General features: G+C 46.1%; 1 protein-coding gene across 1 annotated transcript; it reads left to right on the top strand.

The window, feature by feature from the left end:
• Nucleotides 1–6,340: 6,340 nt before the first annotated feature.
• On the top strand, nt 6,341–21,547 carry DOC2A (double C2 domain alpha). Its single transcript, XM_063137556.1, has 10 exons — nt 6,341–6,572; nt 11,560–11,639; nt 14,638–14,712; nt 17,955–18,064; nt 18,174–18,300; nt 19,103–19,162; nt 19,985–20,142; nt 20,651–20,732; nt 20,863–20,959; nt 21,361–21,547. Exons 1-10 carry the CDS (start codon nt 6,341–6,343, stop codon nt 21,498–21,500), a joined length of 1,161 nt encoding a protein of 386 aa, XP_062993626.1. The 3' UTR covers nt 21,501–21,547.
• Nucleotides 21,548–23,540: the final 1,993 nt, after the last annotated feature.

Raw genomic sequence — 23,540 nt, 5'->3', positions numbered from 1 at the left:
TGGAGATGGCAACTGCTAGAACTGGTTTGTTGATAGGGCTCGACCCAGCAGCTCTCCTCAGGAGAATGGCTGTGGGGCTGGTTATGATGAGCACCCACACTTGAAAATTGACCACTACACCAGTGCTTTGTTCCACATACTTGATTATAAAACCTCCTTGGGATCAATTATCCCCCTGACCCCCACATATACATCCTGCAATCAATCCTGAAACTATCCTTCCCATAAAGCTGTTCTACTTCTTCATCCTTTGCCTAAGGCTCAAGTCTGGTATACTTTTCTTTCTTGTTTCTTCAGTTCAAACCCTGGCAGGGCCAGCCCTACCATGAGGTGGAATGAAGCAGTCACCTCAGACAGCAAATTTTTGGGGTCATGGAAGGGCAGCAAATTGATAGTTATTTACTTTATTTTTATTGTATTTCTCCTGCTAGGGATAGGCAGGAGTGGCTTTGAATACTATGTCCCTTGACTTGGGTAGGTGGGTGAGGTGTCATTTGCCACTCTGCCTCAGGCGGCAAAGTGTCTTGGGCTGCCCCGAACCCTGGAAGGTACAATGGGTGCTTCTAAATGAGGCTCTTATGATGTATCACCCTGCCTTATTATTCATGGAATTCTATGATCCTGAAGACAACATTACGTGTTTTCCCACAACTCTTTGGTGGTGGGGGGAGAGGGGTTACCACAAAAAATCTATTAAGGAAGGAAAAGATGGACGAGCTCCACAATGCTTTCTGATGGTTAGCACTAACACCCCTCTGTCTGGAAGCATCCAGAGACCCTCACCTCTGACTATAGACTACCCCACACATTGGGGGAAGGGAAGGACTCCCAAACCAGAAAGTGCTGTTTCTAGGGATAGCACAGCCTTCTCCAACTTGATGTGGTGGACTACAACTCCCATAACCCCCCAGCCAGCAGCAGCTTGAGGAAGGCTGCTCTGGTATCTGCCCATCTACAAACACAGCAGTTTTCCCCTTGACTTTTCCCTATACAGTCTCAGGGGGAGGGGTTGAGCATCTCTATCCCTCTGTTCATCCAGTCTCAATGCTATTTCTCTTTTCCCTATTCACACACACACACCTGCTATCTCCTCCCATCTAACCTGTTACCACATCGTTCCTCTTTTCCTGTCTATAACTTATCCCTCCCCTCTGCATTTTAATGCAATTTTTCACGTGTGTGTGTGTGTGTGTGTGTGTGTGTGTGTGTGTGTTTGTGTGTGTGCATTAAAAAAAACCATCACCCACCCTAAGCCCAAAGGATATGGCAGGATTGGTTAAAACTGCATCCTTCTTTACTTGCTCATCTTTCTCCTCCGCTTTTCCCCAAGGTGCATGAGAGAGAACTGCTTAAGATGCATATATTCTATCCAACCTTTAGGATCTAATTAAATATTTGCGGTTCGGACTCCTTTGGCCTCCCACCACTTCTGATTTTATCGACCCTCCCTCTTCCCATCTGATTATCAATTGCCAACATCAGGTCACTTTCCCTTTCCCCTAGATGTCAGCCTACATATGCAAAACCTATGGTCACAGCCAGCCCTCGCACACACAGTTCCATCCTTTATCACCGTCTATCTAATCTAATCTATGTATTGCAAATCAGATCTCTGCACCCCCACCTTCCTTTTCCTCTTCTCTATTGTCTCCACCTCCGTGCCTGCAACCCCCCCTCTCCTTTGCGCTCTCTCTCTCTCTCTCTCTCTCTCTCTCTCGCCCGTTCTCTCTCTCTCTCTCTCTCTCTCTCTCTCTAAGTCTGTGGGATCCCCTAAGCTACCGGCTCCCATTCGCTGCGCCATCCCCCACTCCCTCCTTACCTGTTGACAGGAGCAGCAGCCAGGTAGGATGGGGGCAGGGTTTGGGTGGGGGTGTTGGGGTCCCAGGTGGACGGGGAGCCAGAGAAGGGGGGACGCAGCACTTTGAGGAGGGAGATGGGGAATGTGTGAAGACAGTTGTGGGGAGCAAGTTGTGGGGGGAAAGAAAATTATGTATGGGTCCAAGGTTTGGCGGAGTTTCGAAAGAAAAGGGGGACTTGGCGGAGTTTCTTGGGAGGTCTTGTTTTGGGGTGGCAGAGGGAAGGTTGGGGCAATTTGGGGGGGAGATTGCTGGTGGGGTAGAAAAGGCAGTTTTTGGAGGTGGTTGCTAGAATGTGTGGGGCTGATGGGGGCAATCACAGGGAAAGAGGGCAACTCAGAGATGCTTTTTGCAATGAGGGAGGGCTAAGGTGAACTGTAAATGATGCGGAAGGAGATATGATCTATTTCTTAGAGGTGGGGGTCGAGGGGGTGGAATTGGGGTGGGGAGCAAGCAGGGTATGATAGATTACCTGCATTGATTCCTATGTGTGGGATAGATACTGAACAGGAAAAGCAGCAACGTCTAAGATCAGGGGGCAATTTTGGGAAAGGATGAAATTGATTGAGAATTGAGTGACTGAAGAAACATTTAAAAACACACCTTCACGCAAACCTCAGTCTCGCGGGGTGGGGAGAGAAAAGACAACTCAATTTAGCAAACTCATTATATTAATATCGGTTAATAATCCAATACCAATTAATTAAACACTACCCTCTCAGGAATGCTAGTTTCTAAGTCAACGGTCACATCAAAATGCCACTAATCTTCCAGCAATGAAATTTCTTATTCAATTATAATTGTCTCACTATCATCACCACCCAAACAAAAAAAGAAAAGAAAAAAAAATACCAGCAGAGTAATTCAATTCAACATACCCTGCTTGTGTATATGGAGTTACGGATCCTGTTATTTTGCCCATTGACATTCTATTACAAGATTACATCAATTTGCTAATGCTTCATTTAATGCCCGTTTCACTACTAATAACTAAAACATTGTGTTATTATAATTGATTGAAGTCACCCACAGTGCAATCCTATATATGTCTACTCAGAAGTAAGCCCCACTGACTTCAATGGAACTTACTTCCAGGTAAGTGTGCATTGCAGCCTTTACAGTGCATTAAGCACCTCTGAACTATTCAATTCTGATGTTTTAAAGAAGATTCTGCCACCAATTTTGCTCATTGCACCACAGCCCGTAACTTTGGACTTAACAACAAATTAATGGGAAAAACATATTAAAAATGGACAGAAAGAGACATTTTTTCCCTACATAGCTGGTACAACTGCGACAGGTCTTTCAACACAAATGAGAGATCAGGGAAAATCCCAGCATAAAAACCAAAGCGTTTGATTTTAAATCAGGTTAACAGAGAAAGTTTCCCTACTTCATTGAATAAGGAAACAGTCAGAAAATGGTCACCAATGTGAATCTTTATATGTGTCAGAGTTGACTCACACAGCAGAATGTGAACACCTGCGATGATGTGTGAAGTGATGTTGTGTATTGGACCTGGGTATCAACTGCAGCTCTGAAAGACGTGACAACTTAAGGAGCCCCTTTCCCATGAGAAAAAGCAAACACATTTGGGGGCTTTCTTTTAGGGGATGGGGAGATGACTAAGGAGTGACACGAAAAAGGTTTTTATATTTATGCATGGTGGGGAGAAAGTTGATACTGAGATCTCTCTCTCTCTCTCTCTCTCTCTCTCTCTCTCTCTCTCTCTCTCTCCCCCATAGCTAATATAAGAAGAGCTGGGGGGGGGAGACTAGGGGTTACTCTCTGAAACTGATGGCTAGTGGATTGAGAAAGAGTACATTCCTAAGAAAGTACTTTCTTTTCATTTTTTTCATTTTTTATTGCATGTATATCTCGCCTTTTTTCCTCCAAGGAACCCAAGGCGGCATACATAATCCTCCTCCTCTTCTCCATTTTATCCTCACAACAACAACCCTGTGAGGTAGGTTGGGTTGAGAGTCTGTGACTGGCCCAGAGTCACCAAGTGGGTTTCCATGGCCGAGTGGGGACTAGAACCCAGATCTTCCAACTCCCAGTCCAACACTTTAGCCACTACACCACATGATGAGTAATTAATTATGTTATTTGCCAACACAGGATGTAGTGATGGACATGGGTGGACATGGCTTTAGAAGGGGATCAGGCCATTTTATTAGGTTTATTGCTCCCTCTAATAGTGAACTCAGGTGGTGCATGCAGATAGGACTGAAGCCAAAATGGGGGCACTGAGGAAAAAAGACAGACACATCAGCTTGCTTGGGAGAAACCCAAGGTGCAGAAGTACAATTTAAAACAAATAAAACTTTTTAAAAAACCCTAAGGTGGAAAACATCTGAAAACATCCCAAGGGGGACGAAGTAGGCTCAGTAGAAAAGGGACGTTAAGTGTCAGCTTGAGAAGAAAACCTGGGGTGTGTGTGGAATGGAGTAACCTGAAGGAGGGCATGGCTGGCTGGAATCCTAGGAGGAGCTGAGGCTCAGTGGTAAAGCACGTATTTTGTGTGCAGAAGGTCCCAGGTTCAATCCCAAGCATCTCCAGGTGGGGCAGGAAAGAATTTGGCCTGAAACCCCAGAGAACCGCTGCTGACAGTCAGAGTCAACGTTACTGGGGTAGATGGACCAAAGGTCTGACTCAGTATAAGGCAGCTTCCTATGATCCTAGAAGCATTCCAGAATGGAGGTGAGGATACACCACAACATTTTGTTGTAGGGTGGCTAAGTTAGGGTGACCATATTTGGGAAACCAAAAAAGAGGACACCTAGTGTGTGTGTAGGGAAGCAGCTTTCTGAGTCCTGCATAAAGTACGTTATTCCCCCGCCACCTTAAAGAACCCGATTGGAGTGGAGGAGGGGAAAGGATTTCATTCTGCACCACCACCATCCACTCCAATTGGGGCCTTTTCTATAATGTCCACGAATGACCCACTTTCCCCTTTAAGACCTCAATTGGAGCTCGGGGTGGGGGAATGATGTGCCTCAAGAAAGCATGTCATTCACTCCTGCCATGCTAATGGCAGCCTTAAAGGGGAAGGTGTGTCATTCCAGGACATTGGTCACCCTAGCTAAGTGTAACCTCCGTATTGAGCAACAATAGACCACTGGATACTCCTGGCTAGGAGCCAGGGTGTGTGACTACAACTGCTCTTGCTTTCATGCAGTATTGGAGGGGCTCCTGGAAGCAACTGGTGGGCCACTGTAGGAACTAGATAAAATGAACCTGGGATTTCCTGGGGAACATGGGTGGGAGGGTGCTGTTGCACCATGTCCTGCCTTGTTGGTCCCTGGCCGATGTCTGGTTGGCCACTGTGTGAACAGAGTGCTGGACTAGATGGACCCTTGGTCTGATCCAGCAGGGCTCTTCTTATGTTCTTATGATTTGGATGTCCAAAGGATGCGCTCTCCCACTGAACACTGGGGCCATTCTGCAACACATGGACGGTAAGGAGTGAACTTTCAACCTTACTGTTTGGTCACCATGACAACATGCTTCAGCAGCCATTTTCCAAGCACGTAATTCTGAATTCATGAACAACATCAGTGGTTTCCAATATCCATAGAAAGTAAATTGTTGAAATTGGACTCCCCACCACCACACACACCCCTTATTTCCTCCAGGCTACCATTAGTACATGGAGTCAGGCGTGTTCAAGGGAGGGGCGCTTTCTACCAAGAAAAGACCAACTTTTCTGTCTCTGTGCAATGACATCTGGATGAGATTTCCTGGCAAGAAAAGAATGAAGTTTTCAAAGGGTTGAAAATCCTTGTTTCTCCTCCCAAACCTTAATCTGTTTTTCATACCTAGTTTAAGTTGCCATTTAACCACCAAAAACAGCAATGCTTCCTGCATAAAGAGATTTTTGTTTTTGTTTAAAGACCATTGCCATGCAAATTTGTCAAATCAGCTGCCAGAGAAGAGATTTCTGCTAGAAACTAGCAAAAATCCAGCCCAAAAAAATGCTGTTATCCTTGGGGGGGGGGGCAAATTGTCAAAGATTCAGGTATGGCAGTCAAAACACTGGGCTGCCTCTTAAGGTTCCCTCCCTCCAGAAGACACCAGCCTTTGAATGCAATCTATTAAGACTACAACCCATGTACATTTTTAAAAACTGCTATAAAGTTATTTTTAAAAAACTGTGTATTTTATTATAGCTCCTGACGAAGGACGATACATCTGAAACGTTGAGCAGAGCATTTTTGGATTTAAAGAATAAAATAGTTTTTAACACGTTTATCAAGCACCAGAGTTGATCTCTCTTTTTAGCATCCACGCTTATTGGTGCGTTTTCCCCCCTACATTGGCACACCGACATTTACTTGAGAGCAAGCTCCAATAAACTAAATGGCACTTGCTTCTGATCAAATATGTATAAGATTGGATTCCCATCAGCCTACAATTGAACAGGGAAATCATGAATCGAAATAAACAGCTTTTCCCTTCCTCCGCAGTTGACTACACGGCCAATGACAGTCCGGCGTGGAGAACGTGCTCCGGTCCCTATCCGGGAGCACATGGCCATCGATGTGTCTCCAGGGCCAATCCGACCCATTGCCCAAATCTCGGCTTATTTTCCGCACCCTGGGCTGGAGGGGGTGCTGGCAACAAGGGACAGAATGAGGGGCCAAGGAGCAGCACCGGCAATCCCTGGCACCGGAGAAGGAGAAGCAGCTGATGGATATGATTCTGACGAGAATAGTGAGTTGGATATACCCCCCTGCATACAGTGAAGGGGATCCAAGTACTCTGGATCAAACCATTTAGTCATCACAGTGAGGGGGGGTATCTTCCCACCTCTCTGCACCACACATTTCATGCATATGCCCATATCGTCATCTCACACACCAGCTCTTTCCTTGACATGTGTTTACAGGGGGACTTTTGTCATAGGAGCCCACACAATCTCTCCCCACAGATGCACAACCGAGGCATTCTCTCTGTGAGAAGGCCTAACAATTATACTCTCAAACCCAAAAACGCATGCACCTCTCAAACATTTCCACATACACAAACATGCGCACATGGAAGTTTCACATATTGTCAGCCAGAGCAATGCCTAGATTGTAAGCCTATGCGGCAGGGTCTTGCTATTTACTGTGTAATCTGTACAGCACCATGTACATTGATGGTGCTATATAAATAAATAATAATAATAATAATCTCACCCTCGCCTCAGGCTTGCACGCACTCTCTCTCTCTCTCTCTCTCTCTCTCTCTCTCTCTCACACACACACACACACACACACACACACATCCCTCCTTTCTCGCACACACCTGGACACATAATATTTTGGGACTTTGTCCGAGAGAGATGTGTTTTATGCAATGGTTCTCAGAAATTTGAGCATCTGAAACTTACAGATAAACGTCCCAGCAGAAACGCTTCACAAACACACATTCACTTACATTTTACATATGCATTCCAATTAGAAGCAGCATTCATGTGTATACCCAATTGTTGTTGATAGAGGCTCCTGCATACAGCTCTATTATCATCACATACAGAATTACACAAGTATATTGCCCTAACTGAAAGAGTATTCATTCGTTCGTTCGTTCTCTCTCTCACACATACACACACAAACACACACTTTCTCTCACACTCTATGCTACAACTTTAAGACATTTACTTGAAAGTAAATCAGAAGACATTTACTTCTTGGGAGGAGAACAATGACAAATCTTGATAAAATAGTTAAGAGCAGAGACACCACACTGACAACAAAGGTCCGCATAGTTAAAGCAATGGTATTTCCCGTAGTAACCTATGGCTGCGAGAGCTGGACCATAAGGAAAGCTGAGCGAAGGAAGATAGATGCTTTTGAACTGTAGTGTTGGAGGAAAATTCTGAGAGTGCCTTGGACTGCAAGAAGATCAAACCAGTCCATACTCCAGGAAATAAAGCCAGCTCACTTGAGGGAATGGTATTAAAGGCAAAACTGAAGTACTTTGGCCACATAATGAGAAGACAGGACACCCTGGAGAAGAGGCTGATGCTAGGGAAAGTGGAAGGCAAAAGGAAGAGGGGCCGACCAAGGGCAAGATGGATGGATGATATTCTGGAGGTGACATACTTGACCTTGGGGGAGCTGGGGGTGGCGACAGCCGACAGAAAGCTCTGGCGTGGGCTGGTCCATGAAGTCACGAAGAGTCGGAAACGACTGAACGAATAAACAACAACAAAGCCATACTGAAATCAATACGATTTACTTCCGAGTCAACCTGTATAGGATCAGGCCAGGGTTTAGGACACTTTGATACCACCATTCCCACAGGCACATACACAGCCTCTCTGACCCGCCTGTGCTTCTTTTGCTGACACAGATTTTCTTCCCCTCAGAGGCGTGCCCGCGTGCATCCGCACAGACACCATTTCTTCGGGGTTTACAAACAGGCAAAGTCTTTGAAAACTTAACTTTAACACTTACCAACCCTCAGGGAGAGGAAATTCTGGAGAAGGTCTCGGAGGCTGCATTGCAGTCATGAGCAGGGCCAAAGGCAAAATGGGTTGAGCCAAAAGTATATTAAAAATACCAGCATGTTGTACCTTAAAGCTCTTACCATCAGAAACTACGCCTTAGGAGAGGCATTTCACTCTTTTAGAATTGGGGGAAGAAATTGCACAAAAGCCAAGAAACCACCAAACTATTGGAGGTTACGGAAAGAGGCTGGGGCCAGGGAAAAGGGGTGCCCCCCTCAGGAATGCCATAGGGTCATTTTTCACCTCTGGGCCTGCAATTTCCCCCCACAACCTATTGCCACAGCTCTCCAGCTCAGCAGCCTGACCCTCTAACACCACCACCACCACCCACCCACAGCCCTGTCAACATCTAAGCATACCAAAGGACCGACAAAACCCAGCCAGTCTTGACTTGTAGCAAAGGCTTTGCACACATGTGACAACTAAACACACCATAGGCCCAAGCCTTGTCAGTGTGACAAATGTTCTACGCAAACCTGACTATATGTATTATAATGATAACAAGCCTATCAGTGGCTACTCGTCACAATGAATAGGGTGCTGGGGAGCAGGAATGTCCTTATGTCCTGCCTGTGGGCTTCTCAGAGGTGTCTAGTTGGCCACTGTAGAAAGCAGGGCTGCTGATCCAGGTGGACGTTGAGTCAGATCCAGCAGGGCTCTTTTTATGCCTTTTGCGGACCGGCCCTACCATGCAGAGAGAAACATTCTGCTTCAGGTGGCGTCTTTGAGTGGGGGGCAGGTGGAGATAGATCAAGACAGGAATGGTTGTCTGATTGGTGCAGCAAGACTTTTTAAAGTGTTGACCCGTGTGTGTGTGGGGGGGTGGCATTAGTGTTCCTCTTCAGGCAGCGAAATGTGTTGGGCCAGAACTCTGTTCTTATGTTTATGCCCTGAACTTCAACACACAAAAATGGTGACACCCTATGCATATCCACTATTACCAACCACACATCCACAACACATGTGAACACACCCCATTACGCATGCATACACACACACACACACACACACACACACACAAAGTGACATACACCACAACCAGCACTCGCCAGGAACAAGCGCAGTGCTGAAAACAAAAGCTTTCACACAACTATGGCGCTGGTTCATAGAGGTACGCACAAGCATGCACAAATGAACAGACACAGTTCTGGGGACAAACTCACACATACAAATGCTCACTCAGCCTTCTTCCCTGATGAAAACAAACCCACACAAACTCACACTCTCGCTGACACAACAGCCTGCCATAAGAGAGAGGCAAATTCATATGCGTATTCCTACAAGCACACACAAACAAACTTGTACAGACCCACAGGAGGGAGAGAGAAAGGAAAGACAGAGAGGTGGATTGATGAATGGATGGGTGAGGGGGAGAGAGGGAGAGGGTGGGAGAAATGAAAGGCTGATAGACAGAGGCAGGGGGATGGGTGGGGGGATGGATGGATGGATAAAAAGGGGCAGAGAGATAAACGTCCTTGCAAGCAAACAGGTGTTTGCAAGATGGACTTCAATCAATTTAGAAACCAATACAAATAAGTATGTGTCCAGCTCCAGATGGAAGGAAGAACAGACAGGTAAAGCATCCGTAGGTGGATTGACACATCCACCTTTTTCATATGGCCTTCTAACTCCGCAGGCTAGCTGAATGTATGGAGGGGGAAGGGGGTCATCCCACTGTCCCTGCTGCTGACCTCCATGCATTCATCAGCTCTTTCTGCACGGCATGCAGCCTCTCCCTCTGCAATCTAGAATCCTGCTTATCTCGACCATGCGGAGAAAGCTTATGTGTGAATGTGTAAGCCCTGTGCGCACCGAACTGATGGGCACACAGAGATCAGTGCCTACAACTTGCACACATAGACACTGTGTACATCGAAATGATGGGCACATGAAGGCCGGGTCCCCTTCCCCTTCAGGTGCTTAGCCTACAGGATTAGAACTGGATTATGTAAAACAGGGCTATAGTTTAAGTGTGTAGGTAAATGAATGTAAACAGACCTATCAGGGATTATAAAACCTAATGGAGGGCTCTGCCCAAGAAGAGTTTTGCCATGGCAAATTTCTGCCTTGGAATAACAACAGTGTCTGGAGGCGAAGGCTATCAATGGCTACTAGCCCTGATGGTTGTGTGTTATCTCCAGTATTCAAGGCAGTAAGCCTGTGTGCACCAGTTGCTGGGGAACATGGGTAGGAGGGTGCTGTTGCACCATGTCCTGCTTTGTTGGTCCCTGGCCGACGGCTGGTTGGCCACTGTGCGAACAGAATGCTGGACTCGATGGACCTTTGGTCTGATCCAGCATGGCGCTTATGTTCTTATGCGCATGCACAGAGTGTCTTAACCTTTTCATCAGTAAGTAAGTACAACTAGACCCTACACATCTGAGATATAGGTGCAGATCTTCCAGGTTTAAAGGATATGAGTTTTAGGTAGGGTTTGTTTGTTTTTAACAAATGACATCCTGAGGTAGACAAAAGCTGAGTGTTAATTTGGATTGGGGCGGATAGGTTTAAGTTTTAGAAGATCCACCCTTTTTGAATTAAAGACCTCCTGAAAGCTTTTGGATCTCCCATCATAGAGAGAGACAGAAACACCTCAGGTAGAGCTGGGTGAGACCTGTGATCCTGCCCAAAAACAAGGAACCTGCCCCCTACCCCCCAACGCACACAGAATTGTACTTGGATGCACAATTCAGCACCCTGAGAACCTAAATTTGCATCAAAAGCAAAACAAACTATTTTGAAAAACCCATCAAGTTTCTAGTCCGTATGGTTGTAAAGACAGAAACAGAACTATGTGGGCCTCAGTCCAGGGTACTGTTCGACCCGTTACCTTACTGCTTGATGAGGAGAAGCAAAATTATGCATACGCAAGTACATTTGCATGATTTATGTGGGTCAAAGCATCTAGCTTTATTGGTGTCTAAATTGGGTTATCTGAGGGAGGGGGGATTTTTTAATTTATTTTATCTCTGAGTAAACAGCCCTGTGTATATACCAGCTGATGGACAGAAAATGTCTACAGAGATCTCTACAGAATGTGAGGGGACGGGGCAAGGTGGATACTGACAGGTAATCTAGGCAGATGGATAGAGCTAAACAAATATGCGGGCAATTGTGTGACTTGGAAAAGGGAAAGAAAATGCTGATATAACCAAATGATTGATTCCTTTTCTTCATTCTGCTTGACACCTGGTCTTTTTCTAGCATCCCTCGGGACCCTCGAATTTGACATCCTTTACGATCCGGAAAGCTGCACCCTCAATTGCACCATCCTACGGGCCAAGGTAATCATGATCCTGCCCTGAAAAGCATCCAAACACACACACACACACACACACACACACACACACACACACACACACACACACAACTCTCTTGTCTTTCGATTCAATCCCACAGCCTTTCTGCATCGTGTGTGTCGCTTTCACAATAAAAGAACATGATTTAATAAAAAAGAGGCCACACAGGGACGGGAAATCTCATTATGGAAGTGGCGTTGCTCATTTCAGCCTGTTCCTTTTGCTCTCCTGCATTCGACCCATCTTCTCCTCCAAGCTCTTCGACAGCAGGCAGGCTTGCTTAAAGACCCACCTCTCACACAGACCCCCATGGCCTTTGGCTGGCTGTTTGCGCAACCCCTACCTTCACATACATGCCAACAAACACAACCCCCTCCCTTTCCTTCCCAGCTGGTGGGCTTGCAGCATCTTCAAGCACCTCGGCGACGCGCCAGGCAACCGGGTATCCGCAGGCATCTGGGGTTGCCGTGGCAACAGAGGAGGGAGGGGGAGCAAGGGAAACAATGCGGCAGCTCGGAACCACGGCAAGAGTTATGCCAGCCCTCCACCACCACCATTACCACACCCCATCACCTCACGCTCCCTTTCCCAACATAGGATATGACCATTCATCCCCATTCAAAGACCTCCGTCTTGTTAGCTCTGCTCTCCCAAGGCCTGGGGCCTACTCACACACCATTTAGGGTGTGTTCACACAAACGTGTTGAGGGGCTTTGTTTGATGACTGGAAGTGCCATTTCTCTCATGGCAATTCTGCAACGAAGCCAATTGAGCTGGGCATTTTGGGAGTGAATGGCATTTAAAAACACACACAAAAAACACCATAGTACAAAGAGTTTCAAGATCCAAAACAATTTCTTTGGACCACTGGTGGCACAATGCAGTGCTGGCTTCAGGTTTTTGAACCTGGAGCCGGCACTCCAGGTTCAACAACCTCCAGGTGTTTTGTCTGAAAACGCTCCAGACAAGCTGGAGCGTGTTCAGAGGAGGGCAACCAGGATGATCAGGGGTCTGGAAACAAAGCCCTATGAAGAGAGACTGAAAGAACTGGGCATGTTTAGCCTGGAGAAGAGAAGATTGAGGGGGAGACATGATAGCACTCTTCAAATACTTAAAAGGTTGTCACACAGAGGAGGGCCAGGATCTCTTCTCGATCCTCCCAGAGTGCAGGACACGGAATAATGGGCTCAAGTTAAAGGAAGTCAGATTCCAGCTGGACATCAGGAAAAACTTCCTGACTGTTAGAGCAGTATGACAGTGGAATCAGTTACCTAGGGAGGTTGTGGGCTCTCCCACACTAGAGGCCTTCAAGAGGCAGCTGGACAACCATCTGTCAGGGATGCTTTAGGGTGGATTCCTGCATTGAGCAGGGGGTTGGACTCGATGGCCTTGTAGGCCCCTTCCAACTCTGCTATTCTATGATTCTATGAGGGCCCTTGGGCAAGACATCCTCAATGGCTCCCTTTCCCTCAGCGAGCCAACTTTTTCACCGCCATTGTCACCAGCTGCTTTTGCTTCTCCTCCTCTTTCTCATCATTGTGACCACTTGCTTGCTTGTGCTGTTCCTCCTTACCACCACCACCACCACCACAAGCAGGCTGCAATTGTGAAGAGGAACTCTAGGAACTCATAGGATCATAGAAAGTGGCCAGTATTGTCAGAACAGGCTGTCAGCAGCTCCCCAGGGTTTCAGGTGGGTCTTTCCTCCCCCTACCTGGAGAAGCCGGGGATTGAACCTGGGACCTCCTGCATGCAAAGCAAGTACTCTATCACACTAAGCTATGGCCTTTCCTTCTTGTCAGTGGGCCCTTGGCAGTTGCCCGATCATGCCTGCTTTTGATACTGGCCCTTGGCATAAGGCCGTTTCACCGTGACCAAAGGCAAGCTGGCACACCTGTAAGGGTTATTCAAGAGGGCACCTGTCCAAATACTGTTTATGAACAAATTCCCCACATATTCAGCAAAACATACTAAGACTATCACCAGAGTTCTCTTCTGTTTCCTACACCACATATATCGGGGTCACAACCTTGCTCTAATTCTGGATTAATGTGCCCAGAATAACTGAGACATGGGACTGCTTTTGAAGTGTTTGGAAACTTCAGTTAGTCCAGAATGCAGTGGTCAGATTGTTATCTGGTATGAGATGCTCAGAGCAAATTACTCTGGTGCTGTATCACTGGCTTCCAATTCATCTGAAGGCCTGACCGCCCAGAGAGCTCCAACTATTGGGTGGTATAGAAATGTAATAAATAAATAAATTCAAAGTGCTAGTCTTAACATTTCAGCCCCTCAATGGTCCGCAACCAGGCCCAGCTCCTTCCAAATAAACTGGATTGGCTTTGTGTATGCCACCCAACAACTGAAATCTGTTAGCTGCCCCCCTTACCCTCAACCAGACAGATCTGAAATACAGCCAGTGGGAACACTAGGCAGGACTTTTTTGGTTGTGGCACCGAAATGGCGGAATGTCTTCCCCAAAGGCACGCACCAGAGGACATGCTCCTTGCTTTTCAGGAAGCATTGAAGTTTTATTCATATATGTTAAACTAGTACGCTTCACTGATTTGACTCATGCTTCAGGTCTTGGCTGCATTTTTGGCATTGCTTCGTCGTTAGTTGCATTTTAATCCTTTTGTTATGATTGATCTTTATTTTTGAATGAGGTTACTACTTTGAAGGCCTCTCAGCAGAAGGCTGGGATACATTTTTAATTAAAAAAAAATACTCCATGGTTCACTAAAGAATATTGAGGAAGTGCTTAGGGTGGCTTGATGTGTTACAAATCATCCTGCAGGAAAGCAATTCCAAGTCGAGATTAGCATGAAATGCTAAAGTAAATTGTCACATCTATAATGCACACAGTAAAATCACTGCACATAAAGTCGTGAAGAGAAGACATTCCCTCGAGATTTTAAAGAGGTGCCTTCGGACAAATATTTAGGTCAAAAAGGAACTGATCTCTGTATCTTTCTATCCTCAGGGATTGAAGCCAATGGATTTTAACGGCTTGGCTGACCCTTATGTCAAACTGCACCTCCTGCCCGGGGCCTGCAAGGTAACTGTAACTTTAGATTTATGCTAGACCCCTCGTTGGGCCAAGCACAATCCAATATACACATACACAGGTCCTAACTTAGCATCGATAGAAACAAGAGCCATGCAACCAAGTTGGAGAAATCAATTTTAGTCCGTATTCCCGTAGAATAGGAGTAGAGCAGCATTTCCCATACTAAGGCGAGGGGATGGGAGCATCAGAAAAAAAATAAAACACTGGGGAGGACATGGAAGGGGTGAGTTGCATTTCTAGAAGGAGTGGGAGCCGAGCTTTGTCCCACATGAAAAGAGTTCTGAAAGGAAAGAATGGTATATTTCACATTCAGGTTCCCATCCTAAATATTTTCTCTAAAGTAATTCCTTTTGATTTTGATGGAGTTAACATTTGTGTGGGAATACTTGGAACAGCTTAGGGTATATTGATTGATAATAATAATACAGAAAAGCACTCAGAGGATATGAGAAGTGCCTCTTCTTCAAGTAGTCACAGCCATCCAGCAGGGAAGAAGTTGCTTGTCAGGGTGGGGGACTTTGCCTCCTCACGCTTTCTCCAGTGTTGCTTATTGGGGATTGCTCACTGAATAGAAACATGGGATACAAACAAATTTGAAGCTTTACTGGTATCAAGAGACCTATAACTAGTCACGATTCAGTGTTTCCTAAAGTGTGGGTTGTAACTTCACTAGGATTGCTGAAAGCAATGAGCGGCTTTATACGAGCTCCTGAGGTAAAAATGACCTCAGGACCAAAAAGCAGATACAACATGCGAGACCTGTGATTAGATCTCCCAAAATCCTCCTCCTCCTCTAAAGAAGCAGTGAACATAAGAACAGCCTGGCTGGATCAGACCAAAGGCCTATCTAGTCCAGCATGCTGTTCTCACAGTGGCCAGTCAGATGCCTTATGGGAAGTCCACAAGCCAGATATGAGAGCGATAGCGCCCTGCCGCTCATGTTCCCTAGCAACTGGTATTGAGAGGCATATAGCCTCTGATACTGGAGGTAATATACACTCATCTTCATGACTATTAGCCATTGACAGCCTTACCTTCCATGAATTTTGTCTAACCCCCTTTTAAAGCCAACCAGGTTGGTGTCCATCACTATATCTTGTGGTGGCAAATTCCATAGTTTAACTATGCACTGTGTGAAGAAGGACGTCCTTTAAGCCGTCCTGAATCAACCTTTCCTCTTAAGGGAGTTACTCGAACACCTTGATCATTTTGGTTGCCCTTTTCTTCCCCGCTTTCCAGCTCTACAATATGCTTTTTGAGATGTGGTGACCAGAACTGTAAACATTATTCTAAGAGTGGTTGTATCATAGATTTGTATGGTGCATTGTGATACTGGCAGTTTTGTTTTCAATTCCTTTTCTAATTATGCCCAACATGGAATTGGCCTTTCTCACAGCAGCCGCACACAGGATTGACATTTTCATCAAGTTATCCACCACAATGCCGAGTTCTCTTCCTTAGCCAGTCACCGCCAGCTCAGATCCTGTCAGCATATATACATAAATAATGTTTTGTTTTGTTTTTTACACTGGCTTATATTAATCTGTATTTGCCATTTTAATGCCCATTCTCTGAGTCTGGAAAGATCATTTTGGAGCCCTTCAGGTTTTACCACCCGAAATAGTTGTGGGCGGGGAGCTCCAATTTTTTGGAAGCAGCTTGGGGAACAGGTGCTTTAACACTTCCTCTCTGTGCCATATTCCCAACTTAAATCCTCCCACACACTCTGAATCTGCTATTAGCCCTGCTGGGGGGAAATGCAGGGATGATACAGGTACTTACTATATTCTTTCCTCAGTGAGTGTAATGGCGACTTTGGGGTGTGTGTGTGTGTGTGTGTGTGTGTGTGAGAGAGAGAGAGAGGGGGGGTATTTTGACTGGGAAAACAGCATAGGGAGAAAGCGGTAAACACCCCGCTCTCCCAGTGCCAATGCCTCAATCAAAATGGCAGCCCCTCTGTAGCTGTTGTAAAGTTTTGGAGTTGTTGGGGTGTGTGTGTGTTTATAAAGTTGGGGGATTTAATCAAGATCTCCTGCGTCAAATCTGTTTTGACGATTTTGGAGATGAAATGTCCAGAGGGCAGGTGTGCAGAGACAAAAGGGAGAAAGAGTGGTAAGCCACTATGGGCTCATCTACACCATGCAGGATATTCCACTATGAAAGCGGTATGAAAGCAGTATATAAAAGGCAGGAGCCACACGACTGCTTAATAGCGGTATTGAAGTGCACTGACAACTGTTGGGGCCCCTGACACATACCAGATACCACTTTCATAGTGTTATATCCTGCTTGGTGTAGATGCGTCACGGGCCCCAACAGTTGTGGGTGGCCTTCAGTACCACTATAAAGCGGTAGTGTAGATCCTGCAGTGCACTTCAATACTGCTCTAAAGCAGTAGTGTGGCTCCTGCCTTTTATATACCGCTTTCATAGTGGAATATCCTGCTTGGTGTAGATGAGCCCTATCTTTGGCTGTTAGGCAGTAATACGTGAAATGGAATGAGTGGGGAGAAGGTGGGAAAGAAACAGCGTTGAAGGTGTACAAGCCAAGCCAGTATACTGAACAATTGGCAGCAGGGTGAGGATATCAATACAAAGATAGTTCATTAGCAAAAGAAGTAGTGATGACCCTAGCCAAGAGGGGTTTAAGAAAGGATGAGATCATTTAATGGAGGGGCACACTTTAATCAACGCTTACCTAGTTTTATCAAGAGATATCTAGCCACTATACGTAGACAGAACATTCCTGTCTTCAGAGGAAGTATAAGCTCTGCATACCAGATGCAGGGGTGGGTGGCCATCATTGGAGACTGAGCAAAAGATTAAGCAAGCATTTGATCTGACCCTCCAATAGCAATGGTTATGTCCCTGATGAAGTTTCAAGACTGGGCGAGCACAGAAAACCTAATACTCTTCAAAGGGTGTAAATGAAGAAAGAAAGCAAATACATAAAATAGAAGTATGTGGGGAGTTGGGTTTTTTAAAAAAACACTACAGCAAATCACGGTCTGGTAATAGTGTCAAGAGGGGCTGAGAAATTCTAAAAAGCAGGAGGGGGGGAAAGCAGGGCAGATTTAATACACAGATATTGCATGCACAGTTCCCCGATTTCTGGCCTAGGGGATGAAAAGGAGGTTGCAGGGCTGTGTCTCGACACAACTCTTGGGCTTTACTAGGATATTCTGCTCTTTCATTCCAATTCCTCCTGCTCCCATACCATTTGCTTTCCAGGCGAACAAACTGAAAACACGAACACAGCACAACACTCTCAACCCTGTCTGGAACGAGGCCCTGACATACAATGGGATAACGGCTGAGGATATGGCCCGGAAAACTCTGCGGTGAGATGTGACCCCCACCCATCTACTCAAAATCCCAACCTACAGCCCCTTTCCCATGATCCCTTTGCTGCAACACCCCTCCATCCCCTCTCTGTTTTCTGCCTGCCAGAATCTCTGTCTGCGACGAGGATAAACTGACCCACAACGAATTCATTGGAGAGACCCGAGTGCCCCTGAGACGCCTCCGGCCGGGCCAAAAAAGACATTTCAATTTGTGCTTGGAACGGCAACAACCGGTGAGAGTCGAGCATAAGGAGGTTGTATATTCCAAAGTGAGTCAAGTCCTATCTGTTTATTTCATTCATTCGTTAAGTATCAGGCATTCAGACACACCCCTCTAGTTGCTTTTCTGCCCAGTCACTTTGGCCTTCTAACCCCATCCCCACCAACAGCTCAGAGTCCCTCCTCTACCTAGGCCCTGTGCGAGGTTCTCACATCCAAATTAATCCCCCTTCCTCTCTGTGTTGATACCAGCATTCTGTAATTGGGTCTTCCTCTTCAACAGTTAGAATGGTTGTGAACATTCCGTGGAGCAACAGCTCAATTAATGGGCAGGATACAGAGGCTTTCAGACTGCAAGCCATGTGTGAGAGAGACAGAGGGGAGGATAAATCAGGATTCCCATGGTTCAGAGGGGATGGGTCTCCTTTATGTATTTATTTATTACATTTTTACACTGCCCAATAGCTCTCCTTGCACCTTCCCACATCCCTCTCCCTCTCCCATGACCAAGACGTGCAGAATACCATGTAGTTACTTTCTATAATTTATACTGCACACAGAATTCAGCTTATTCTGGCACAAAATCATACAGGTTGCCTTGACTGTTTCCACCACCACCACCCACGTCCAGAGCAGATTGAGTCTGGGTTCTACTGGGTCCATTCTTGTGTCCTTCACATCATCATTTGTGCATCACTTTGTACTCTCCACTCCCTTCCCTCTCACTTCGTCATCCAGTCCCTTGACTCCTCCAACTTTGCTAGTGGTTGTATTCAAGGGAGTAAGGAAACAGATTTTGCTAACTTCCCTCAACAGCTGGCATCTCCTTCCTCCATGACTGCAGCTCTGCGTGGAATCTCCTGCTACCTGAGAGAGGTGAGGGTTCCCCCCCCCTTCATATTCCTCACTAAAAGGAGCTCAAGGAATGGTTAGGCAAAGAGTGGGGAACTTCTGTCTTGTCAAGGGCTTCATCCCCTTGAGCAGACTGCTGGTGCCCTCCAGATGTTTTGGACTACAACTCCCAGTATTCCTGACTACTGGCCATGCTGGCTAGTGCTGATGGGAACTGAAGCCCATAGCATCTGGAGGACACCAGGCTAGGGAAGGCTGTTCCCTTGGGGGTAATCTGTCAGGTGGGGGAACAGGCCAGCAATGGGCAGAGCCAAGCTGGTGGTAGCCAAAACTAAACATGCATGGGTCACCACTTTTCTCTCTTTCTACCCCCCTTCTTTCCCTCACTTCCTCTTCCTCCCTGCCCAGTGGGTGGCTGGGGAATGTCCAGATCATTTTTGCCAGAGAGATTTTTCCTTCAACCATTCCTTCGTCCCCGATTTTTCCACTCCCATTGACTTTCTCGGGCTCTGCCCATCTGCATGAAATTAGGCCGAGGGCAGCAGAATGCCCACTCCTGAGGTAGATTATAGGCCAGTGGGATGACAGGAAGAGTCAACTGTCTGGCAGGGGTGGATGAAAGAGGCCTCGGTGGAGTTTGACAAGCCACGAGGCCTAAGCGAAAGGACAAGGAAGACATGTCAGGCTCAAAGTGCTCAAGAGCCTAACGCCGAGTGAGACGCTTTCTCAATATTTCACCTGGGTTGTCAAATGCTTGAAGGCCAGCTCAGACAGGCTGGAAGGCTAGTGGGGCAGACATTACACACAAAAGCACTCCATGTTCTTTTTCTTTCCCCCACTACACAGCTAGAACCCTCGGCTGGCTGGGCCCTGGAGGAAAGGGGTCGAATCCTGCTTGCCCTCATGTACAGCTCTGAACGCCGTGGACTGCTGGTGTCTATTCTCCGCTGTGCCCATTTAGCCGCCATGGATGTGTGCGGCTACTCGGATCCTTATGTAAAAACGTGAGAAACACGCACGCACAGGGGAAGAAATGGGGTGTTTTGATCATGGATTGACGTCATCCATGGCTAAGGCGAGTGGGATGGGCAGGAGGAGAAAAGGGGAACTTATGCCAGGGGAAGGGGAAGGCTTGCCTTATTCTCCGTCTCTTAAATATTGCTAAGGAATCAAAAGAGTTACCTTTACACTGAGTTCTAGAGAGGCCCACCTTTGCCTTAGTCTGGAAGAACAATGTAAAATGTTCTTATTTAGGAAAGTTTTCAGGGATATTTTTTTAATAACCCTGGACTTAATGTCCTTACCATGTCCTATTTGATGCAGTCATTCTGTATTTTCTATATGCTTTGAGTTTATGACATATCGAGTTTTATGATGGTGTTTTCATATTTGCATGTCGAATGTTACAGACTGGTCACTGCCTGTGTATTTTTCGGGAAAGGAAGACATGAAAGAAAAAGACAAATTGTCTAAACAAGCCCATTGCCCTGGTATTTGTATTTTTTTTGGTAGCTACCTGAAGCCAGATGTAGAGAAGAAGTCAAAGCATAAAACAACTGTGAAGAAGAAGACACTGAACCCGGAATATAATGAGGTGAATGAAGGAAATAAGAAAAGTAACTGCCTGTTCCGTGAGGCAAAACCCGGGATTGAGCAGTAAGGGCGGGGCGATGAGACAAAATTCCCGGGTTTTAACTCTTAGCTCTTCCATGCCTACACTACAGGACTTTTTCTACGAGATTGAACAGTCAGACCTTGGTCACAAATCCTTGGAGATAACAGTTTGGGATTACGACATTGGGAAATCAAACGACTTCATTGGTGAGAAGAGGCAAAGGAGTGGGGTGCTGGGTTAAAAAATGGGGCTGAGGGGCCTAGAAGGGACACACTGGCTATAACTGACATCAGAGATTTAAAACTGGCTTAACAATCATTCCCTCTCTCGTCCAGAGCACGTTGAGAACTGTATTTCCCTAACAGGCAGCCAGGAGTCTCTAACATAGAATTCCCAGTAGCCTCACCAAATTACAGCTCCCAAGATCCTTTGGGAGGGAGCCATGACACTTAAATTGGTATATAAATGGATATGGGTGTAGATATGCCAACTTTTCCACAGGAGGGGCTGTTTTGTGAGGGGTCACTATGCTGCAGGGAAGAAGAGAGCAGCTCAAAGGAAGGAACTCTTTGGGAACCACAAGAATTTCTTTACGCTTCCTTTGCAGGTGGGGTGACCCTTGGTCTAGGGGCCTCTGGAGAATGCCGACAGCACTGGCTCTCATGCCTTCAAACCCCTGACTGCCGCCTCGAGCACTGGCACACGCTCACCAATGAGCTCCCAGAATCCTCCACTTTTGGCCCCTGAGGCACCATCTTGACTGCCTATAGAACTGCATCCTCCCATCCTGCCTGCCTGCCAAAAATAAATAAATCACATTATAATAAGGGAGGGGCACAGCACCAAGGCCCCCTCCTTTGCACGGGGACGTTTGCACGTTTTCAAAATTACTTGTTTTGTTGGTGTCCATTTATATTATGCTCTAGGGAAGGGCTTAAATGGAGGCCAGCCCCTCTTCTAGTTTGGTATGTTAACGCAATGTGGGGGGAGGGCCCAGAAGCATGGAAGAGCCATGGAAGAACAGGAGGAGCCCAGTAAGCAAAACCGTGATTGCCACTTCTTCAACAACAACAAATCAAGTCAGTGAAAAGGCACAATAGTTTTATACCTATCCTCCCAGGTTTTCTCTATCCCCTGAACATTTGTCTTTCCAAACTGACCACAGTTCTGAAATGCCACCAAGCTTTTGGCTTGGATTTTAAAAGGACAAGGTATTTGCTATACCACAAACTTATAGCATTGTGTCGTTGCTTCCACAAGAAAGGAAAGGAAATTTAAAAGCATGTTAAGACCCACATCCCCTTACAGAATTCTTCTATGGTCTAACGTTCCTCTCTTTTCCTCGTTTCCACATCAGCAGCTCCTTTCCCTGCTCATCCTAACTCGAGAGTGACATATGCAATTTGTACTCCTGAACCATTAAGAAAAAGTGTTCATGGTCTCTCGGCTTCCTGCATAGATGAAACGGGCTTCCATCTGGCACACTTCTTCCTACTGACTCAGCATGTTAAGGAGCCCTGCTAGCTTTGCTGCTCATACCTTTGACTTTTATGGAAAAAGAGGCCCTCTACACTCTCCCGTCATGCAAGCATGTTTTACTCCCCTAACCCTACCGTGATGAAAATAGGCTCAGAGGAAAATATTGCGCTGTTAATGAGCTGCCCTCTGTTTCTTGCTTCAGTTTCTGTCAGAAATGCGGACACTTCCGTAGATGCTGACACATCTAGTCCACCACACACACGGCTCAATGTAGGAAAGCCAGAATGAGCATATTCCCAATAAATGGGTGTCCTGCCCGTTCAAAGATTTTAAACAAGGGAGAGAGCCCACCACCCCTCTAGGTAATGGATTCCATCATTCAAATGGTCTCACTGCCAAGATATTTCTCATAATATTCAACCAAAATTGACTCTCCTATAACTTAAGTCTATTTGACCTAGTCCTGCTTTCCTAAGGCACAGCAGAACAAGACTTTGCCCTCGTCTATGGGACAGGCATTTTGAACAGTGCATTATATGTCCCTCAGTCTTCTCTTCTCCAGGCTAAGCACAGTTCCTTCAACCTTTCCTCACACCACTTATTTTTATAGCTGTGGACATCTTCATTACCCACCTCTGAACCTGTTTGAATTTGTCCTCAAGCTTCTTCAAGTGCAACACCCAGAACTGGACACAGGGTTCCAGAGGATGTTGGGTAAGCACAGAATAAAACAGAGCTATTTGCATGGCTTGGGAACTATGGTTCTATTAATGCACCTAAAATTGCCTTAGCCTTTTTTGCAGTCGAATCACACTGCTGACTCATGTTCAGCTTGTGACCGACAACAGTTCCAAAGATTCTTTTCACATGTACTGCTGCCAAGTCTGATGTCCCACATTTATGAAGTGCATTTGATTGGTTTTGCCTTAATGCAGAACTTTGCATTTGTCTCTGTTGAATTCCAAACAGTTCGTTTCAGCCTAGATTTCCATTCCTTTTTGAATGTTATTCCTGTCTTCTGAGATGTTAGCTATCCTTCCCAATTTAGTGTCATCTGCAAATTTGTTCAGGTGATTCTCTTCTCCCCTTCATCTAAGCATTGATAAAAATGTTGAAGAGTACTGGGCCCAGAACAGAGCCCTGTGGCAACCCACTCAAAACCTGTTAGAGCAGTACGACAATGGAACCAGTTACCTAGGGAGGTTGTGGTTTCTCCCACACTAGAGGCGTTCAAGAGGCAGCTGGACAACCATCTGTCAGGGATGCTTTAGGGTGGATTCCTGCATTGAGCAGGGGGTTGGACTCGAT

This window comes from Elgaria multicarinata, chromosome 11 (genome assembly GCF_023053635.1).
Source record: "Elgaria multicarinata webbii isolate HBS135686 ecotype San Diego chromosome 11, rElgMul1.1.pri, whole genome shotgun sequence".
Lineage (NCBI taxonomy): Eukaryota > Metazoa > Chordata > Lepidosauria > Squamata > Anguidae > Elgaria > Elgaria multicarinata.
This window is presented reverse-complemented; position numbering and strand designations above follow the sequence as displayed.